Source organism: Etheostoma spectabile, chromosome 14 (genome assembly GCF_008692095.1).
Source record: "Etheostoma spectabile isolate EspeVRDwgs_2016 chromosome 14, UIUC_Espe_1.0, whole genome shotgun sequence".
NCBI classification, from domain to species: Eukaryota; Metazoa; Chordata; class Actinopteri; order Perciformes; family Percidae; genus Etheostoma; species Etheostoma spectabile.
Window position 1 is genome coordinate 1,032,712 of NC_045746.1, and position 7,426 is coordinate 1,040,137.

A 7,426-nucleotide genomic window follows, 5' to 3' on the forward strand; every position below is an offset into this window, starting at 1 on the left:
ATTACACATGTACAGGTACATTGCAACGAGATCTCTATATTTAATCAAATTTTTGAAACTTAAAAGGTTGTATTTTTTAAAACATGACAATGATGATAGTGTATGGATTTCCTATCAAGTATTTTAAGAGTTTTTGTATAGAGAGAGTAGTGGTTGGAGAGAAGTGTTGCTTGCTTCTGATCAGGTTGTCAAACAGTAGGTGACATGGGATAAGATCATTGAGTGCATGAACATCATAGCGGCCCTTGTTGACATGCAACAGCGGACATGTCTGAAGTTTGCCAGGTTAAACTTAATGTGATTACAAACATTCTTAATATGCAATTTAAAACTAAGATTGTTATCAATGTATACTCCAAGGTATTTAAAATCTGAGACGACTTGTAGTCTCTTCCCCGCTACAACTACATCCGGTTCTGCACAGCGACTTTTAGATTGACTAAAAAACATACATGCAGTTTTGGATACATAAGTTGAAGGCAATTTATTTTGCCATTTTGTTATCTTTTGCATTGAGTTTGTTAGCAGATCAGCAGCGTGAGTTGCATTATCAGTGTGTACAAACATCACTGTGTCATCTGCCTGTGTTGGTTGTTGGCATTGGGACAAACATTTACATACAAAGAAAACTACTACCACATAACAGCTATTCAACATAAAGTAGAATGGAGGAAGTGGATTCAGTTTCAAACCCAAATGAAAAAAAATGCACACACACACACACACACACACACACACACACACACACACACACACAAATATACAAACCAATACTATGGCTATGTTGCAAAAGTCTTGGCCCAAAGCACTGAGTTGAGATCATAATTTCCACGTGACTGCCTCCAACATGTTCTTCTTTTAGCCCCACTGTGACCTTGCCTAAAAGGTTTCCTGCTGCGAAGGACTGTTTTGCCTGTAGTGGGATTGCAGCAGAGACTGTGTGTGTGTGTGTGTGTGTGTGGTGTGTGTGTTGTGTGTGTGTGTGTGGTGTGTTGTGTGGTGTGTGTGTGTGTGTGTGTGTGTGTGTGTGTGTGTGTGTGTGTGTGTTAAAAAACCCTTGAGATTGGCTTTTGATGGCTTGGTGGCTTATGACATCCGCAGCCCTTTCTCTCTTTTTCTCAACTACTCTACTATCTCCTTTCAGATTATTCTCTGTATCTTTTCCCCCTCTTGTCTCCAGCTGTATCTTTGCTCTTCAGTGGCACTGGCCTGCAGTAGGGATTTGCAGCTGTGTGAAGGATTACAACTTGCAGTGTGCTGTGTTATTGAGCTCTCACACCATTGCCTTTTTTCATGTTTTTAACCAGAAATATGATGCAAACCCCCTCTGTAACTAAACCAATTATGATTTTAATTTGTCTGTTGTGGATTTTTGTTGCGCAACCCACATGCTTGCCTTTGTTCTGTGAATCACATCATTTGAAGTGTGAAGCGTAATGTAAACATGTCCTCTGTCTGTTTTACTGTGGATGAATGTAAGCAACACAAGATAGTGACTATGAGCTAATGAGCTGTGAATATTTGCTGCACCTTAAAGTGCTCATATTATGCTATTTTTGTTGTACCACACATTGCTGCAGCTCCTCTTTTTAAGCTTTTCAGTGTGTTGATCTCTCTGTTTTAGCTACCGAGTGAGGCATACCACTGTTCCATCTTTTTTTGGAAGTCGCACATGTGCAGTGGCTAGGTAACGACAACTAGCTATTAAGAAGCAGAGTACGAGTGCATGCCACGCCAGCAGCTAGGCGAGCATAACATGTTACAAAGTGACGTAGGTTTGTCACGGAAGTTAAGGCTGGACTACAATAGAGCTGTTTGGAGCAGTTTGTTTACAGTGTTTTCTGTTTTTCTTTGTTAACCTAATATGCACAAAAGGTATATACCACAGTACAAGAAAGGGAAAAGCCAAAAAGCACAATATGAACACTTTAAACATGACTGTGATGATTCTTTTGTCATGGAGTTTATGAAAAACACAGAATTGATCTAAAAAAACAAAACAAACACAGTACAAATATAAGTCTCTCCATCTCCTCTCCTAAGTCTCTTTCCTTTCGCTTTACAATCCTCTCTAATAAGCCATTTCTAAAGGATTAAGGGAGCAGAATAGATGAGTAAATGAAGAAGAAAAATCACATTGCAAACTCTGGGCAAGTAGAGTCCAATACATCTTTTAGTGCAGGGTTTCATGCAGTCCCTCATTTCAGCACATCCTTTGGGTTTTTAGCAAAGGCTTTAGGCAGTAATACATGGGGTAAACTGCAGAAAGATTCTATTACAATCCCAGTGGAAGACTACATTTATATGGCGCTGTGGCATTTTTCAAAGTAATGGCTATACTTGTGTGTTTAGCGACAAGAGTGTGCAGCCTCGCTGCAGAAAGCTATTATGGGTCAATATTGTGATATGCAGTTGAAGTGTGATGGTTTCAGGACTGTGGACCTAATTCATTGGACTGCTGGATAACTTTGCCTTCCCCCTTGAATAAGTAACAGACACAACAGCCAAACCAATTATGTAACCCATTGTTGGCCTCAGACCAAAATAAATGCTACACTTGCTGTTTGAATAAAATCAAAGAGCATAACTGGTATCTAAAGCACTTCTGACCTCACCACTCCTCCTTCTCACCTCTCCTTTCAGCAATCTGCAGGTAGCCAGTGGATAGGTACTGCTCCATGTCTTGCTGAAAGGCCTCCTCAAAGAACTTCTGCCTCTCTTTCAGCTTGACTTGGGGGGCTGTGGCCCCTCCTTGGTCTGCCCCAGGGACTCTCTGTGCATGCTCTGCATCTTGCTCCACTAGAAAGAAAGAGAGATAAAGGTTTTTAAAGTTTGCATATAGGGTTAGGTGCTTGACATGAGGCAAAACATGGAAAACAAACCACCAAAAATGAGCAAGTCCTACAAACGAATCCTTAAAAAGTTCAATATATTATAACTGTCTAATGCAGGGTAATATCAACCCTGAATTACCACCAAAATATAGTACATTTTTACTTGGGTCAAGTTCCATTTGCTGTCCAATGAAATTCACAAGAAAATCTTCATAATTTTTCTGACAGACAGGAAGGGGAAGAAATTGCCTCCTTTTTAAATACAGTCAAAACAAAACTTAATTATACATGTTATCTTACAAATTTCTCTTACCCAAACACTTTCATCTGAAACTAGAAAATACATTTCCTGCAGAATTTTTTTTGTGAATGCTGAAAAGCTAAATTGCCAAAGCTAAACTGGATTGATGGCACAATTGTGTAAGAAGAAGGTGAAATAGTGTTAATACGTGGTTGGTAAAGTAGGAATGGTTTTGATTGTGGGAATTTCATTGAAATGTTGAATAATAGCAATAATGTATTAAACAATAATATTTTAAGTTTTAAAAATTTTAAAAATCTTTGTATAGGTACAAGCATTTAATTAATACACTAATGAGGAGACAATTAAGCGGGCAGTACAGTATAACCCCGATGGGTCATTGTGCAGTGCCGTACCAACTCTCTGAAGTTCCTGTCGTCCACAAGGTGTATTTAAACTCACACTGGAGGCATTATGTTTAGCTGAATCTCAAACAAAGATATTGCAGGCGCCGTGATTACAGATACTAAAGCCTAGTTCAGCCTATCTCTCTCTCTCTGGGTGGTATGCTGAACTGTAGCTGGCTCACCGACCTCCAAAAGAACACAGTCCTGAATAAAAACATTCCTTTATCATTTAGCTGCCTGTATATAATCCCTGAATCCGTAGACAGATGAACATATTTATACGTTGACAGGTTTGGTAGTAGAGAGAGTAGAGTCTCATCTCCTGACCTCTGACCTATCAATGACCTGATGCTGTCTTAGCTTTTCCTTTGTCTCCTCACACCACAACATGATCTTTCTGAAAATTCAGCCACAGGTGTGTCAAAAAAGTGATAAAAAAGTCAATGTATACATGTCGAAATAAGTAATTAAAAAGTCATAGTATAACATGTCAAAAAAAGTGATAAAAAAGTCATAGAATAGCATGTCAAAAAAACATTTAAATGTCAATGTGTAGTATATCAAAGAAAGTCATACTGGGTATCAAACCTGGGTCAGAGTCTGCAGTTCCTACCTGCTAGTGCTATTTGGAGCAGTGGTAACCACTAGGTCACTGGGATACTAAAGCAAGAAAGTTGAAAAAAGGTATAGCATAATGTGTACAGCATATATCAAAAAAAGAGTAAAACGTCGTAGTACAGCATGTCAACAACATTGAATAAAAAAGTCATAGCATGCTCCAGCAAGCAAGATAACACCCTCAAAGTCTTCGCCACAGCCAGAAATCATGCTACCAAAGCAAGCTATCACATTGCTAATTGCATTTCAAAAAGGGGAAAGCCGTTCACTGATGGAGAATATGTAAAGGAGGCTTTCATCTGTAGCTCAGATGTTTTGTTTGATGGCTTACCAAACAAAGAGACAATAAAATCAAGAATAAAAGAAATTCCCATGTAAGCCAGAAGTGTTGAACGACGCATCAGGAAAATGGCAGAAAACATGAGAGCACAGCCGACAGGTGGTTTAAAAGAAGCCATGGTATTTAGCATTTCACTTGATGAGAGAGTGGATGTCAATGACATACCACGTTTGGCAGTCATGGCGAGATAAGGTGATGTGACTATAAGAGAGGAACTCTGTTGCTTAAAGCCAAAGCCTGAAAAAAAAATAGTGAGGACTTTCCGAGAGGTTTTCTGGAACATTTTGAGGAGCGAGGGATTGACTCTTAGCAAGATTTTTGCAGTGATAAGAGATGGTGCTCCCGCCCCTGGGAAACAGCGGGGAGCAATAACATTAATCGATGAACGGTTGGTCACCCCATCATCAAACTTCACTGCACAATACACCAAAAAAATTAAACTCAGATCTTGACGAAACTTCATAGTTAAGCGATTTGCTCTAACACACCGACAGTTCATGTCTCTGCTTGAGGAAATGAACTGCGCACACCAAGATATCCCTCTCAGTTTTGGACATTTACAAAACATAGGTTGCTTTTGTTGCAAAACTGTCAGAGCATGCCGACAAAAGTGGTGAAAAGTAAGTGTAGCTTGTCAAATAATGATAAAAAATCATAGTATGGCATGTTTAAAAAAGTGATGAAAAATTCATGGTATCGCATGTCAACAAAATTGATTTCAAAAGTAATAGCATGTCAAAAAAGTGAGAAAAAAAGTCAGAGTATATCATGTCAAAAAGATTAATGTCAAAAAAGTGGTGAAAGTAAGTATAGCATATCAAAAAATGATAAAAATTCATAGAAAAGCATGTTGAAAAAAGTGATAAAAAAAGACATAGTATAGCATGTTGAAAAAATTCATAGTATAGAATGTCAAAAAACGTGGTGAAAAGTAAGTATAGTATGTCAAGAATTGATAAAAAATACATAGTATACCATATAAAAAAGTGAGAAAATAAATCATAGTAAAGCATGTCAACATTGATTAAAAACGTCATATCAAGCCAAAAAAAGTCATAAAAAATGTCAAAGTAAAGCATGTTGAAAAAAGTAATAGAAAGGTCATAGCATAGCATGTCAAAAAAGTGATAAAAAGTCAACAAAATTGGTGAAAAAGTAAGTATAGCATGTCAACAAAGTGATAAAATGTAAAGGGATAGCATGTCAAAAAAGTGATAAAAAAGTCTAGTATAGTATGTCAAAAAACTTCATGGCATAGCATGTCAAAAAAGTGTTGAAAAGTAAGCATAGTGTGTCAAAAAATGATAAAAAGTCATAGTATAGTGTCAAAAAAGTGATAACATTTATTAATTAAAATGTATTAAATAAAATTAATGAATTAAAGACATTAAATTAAATACAATTAATTAATTAAATACATTAAATTAAATTAAATTAAATTGTAAAAAGTAAATATAGTATGTTGAAAAAGTGATAAAAAGTCATAGAATAGCATGTCAACAACATTGATTAAAAAAATCATAGCATATCAAAAACATGAAAAAAAGTCATAGTATAGCATGTCAAAAAAGTGATAAAGTCAAAGTATAGCATGTCAAAAAAGTGGTGAAAGTAAGTATAGTATGTCAAAAAATGATAAAAATTCATAGAATAGCATGTTGAAAAAAGTGATAAAAAAGTCTAGCATGTCAAAAAAAATGGTGAAAGATCAGTATAGTATGTTGAAAAAGTGATAAAAAAAGACATAGTATAGCATGTCGAAAAAAGCCATAGTATAGCATGTCAAAAAAATGATAAAAAATATAGTAGAGCATGTCTAAAAAGTGATAAAAAAGTCATAGTATGTTAAAAAAAATGTATAGTATAGCGTGTCAACATAAGTGGTGAAAAGTAAGCAACTCTGTATACACACACACATGCTCAGGACTGAGCATGTTATCAGGACTGAGCATGTGTGTGTATACAGAGTCACTAATCAGAGTGAGTGGGCTGCAAGCTGAACCAGCACCTGGAGTTGGTACGGTGCCTTGCTCAAGAGCACCTGACAGCATCCAGGAGGTGAAGTGAGATCTCTCCTGCTACCAATCCACACTCCATACTTTTTGGTCCATATGGGACTTGAACCAGTGACCCTCCAGTTCCCAACCCCACTCCCTATGGACTGAGCTAATGCCACGCCAAATATAGCATGTTGAAAAGGCATAGTATTGCATGTCCAAATAGTCATAGTCTAGCATGTCAAAGAAAGTCATAGCATGCCGACAAAAGTGGTAAAAAGTAAGTATAGCATGTCGAATAATGATAAAAAGTCATTGTATAGCATGTCAAAAAAGTGATAAAAAACTCATATTATAGCATGTCAACAATACTGATTACAAAAGTCATAGCATGTCAAAAAAGTGATAAAAAGTCATAGTATAGCATTTTGAAAAAAGTGGTGAAATGAAAGTATAGCATGTTGAAAAATCCTTGTATAGAATGTCAAAAAAGTCATAGCATGCCGACAAAAGTGGTGAAAAGTAAGTATAGCATGTCAAAAAAGTGATAAAAAAGTCAAAGTATAGCATGTCAAAAAAGTCATAGTTTAGCATGTTAAAACCGTCATAGTATAGGATGTCAAAATAGTGATGAAAAAATCATAGTATAGCATGTCAAAAAAAGTCATAGCATGCCGACAAAAGTGGTGAAAAGTAAGAATAGTATGTTGAATAATGATAAAAAGTCATAGTATAGCATGTCAAAAAAAGTGATAAAAAACTCATATAATAGCATAATAACAATATTGATTACAAAAGTCATAGCATGTCAAAAAATGATAAAAAGTCATAGTATGGCATTTTGAAAAACTTGATAAAAAAGTCATGGTATAGCGTGTCAAAAAAGTGATAGAAAGATGTAGTACAGCATGTCTAAAAAGTGATAACAAAGTCATAGTTTGTTGAAAAAATGTATGGTATAGCATGTCAAAAAAGTGATAAAAAAGTCA

General features: G+C 36.1%; 1 protein-coding gene across 4 annotated transcripts in view; it reads right to left on the minus strand.

Annotated features, from left to right (window-relative positions):
• dtnbp1b (dystrobrevin binding protein 1b) overlaps positions 1 to 7,426 on the minus strand; it is a 37,416-nt gene that overhangs the window by 5,137 nt on the left and 24,853 nt on the right. For all 4 annotated transcript variants that reach the window (XM_032535026.1, XM_032535023.1, XM_032535024.1 and 1 more), the window contains exon 2: positions 2,632 to 2,799. In XM_032535026.1, coding sequence (XP_032390917.1) covers positions 2,632 to 2,799 — 168 coding nt within the window. The remainder of the gene's footprint in view (positions 1 to 2,631; positions 2,800 to 7,426) is intronic.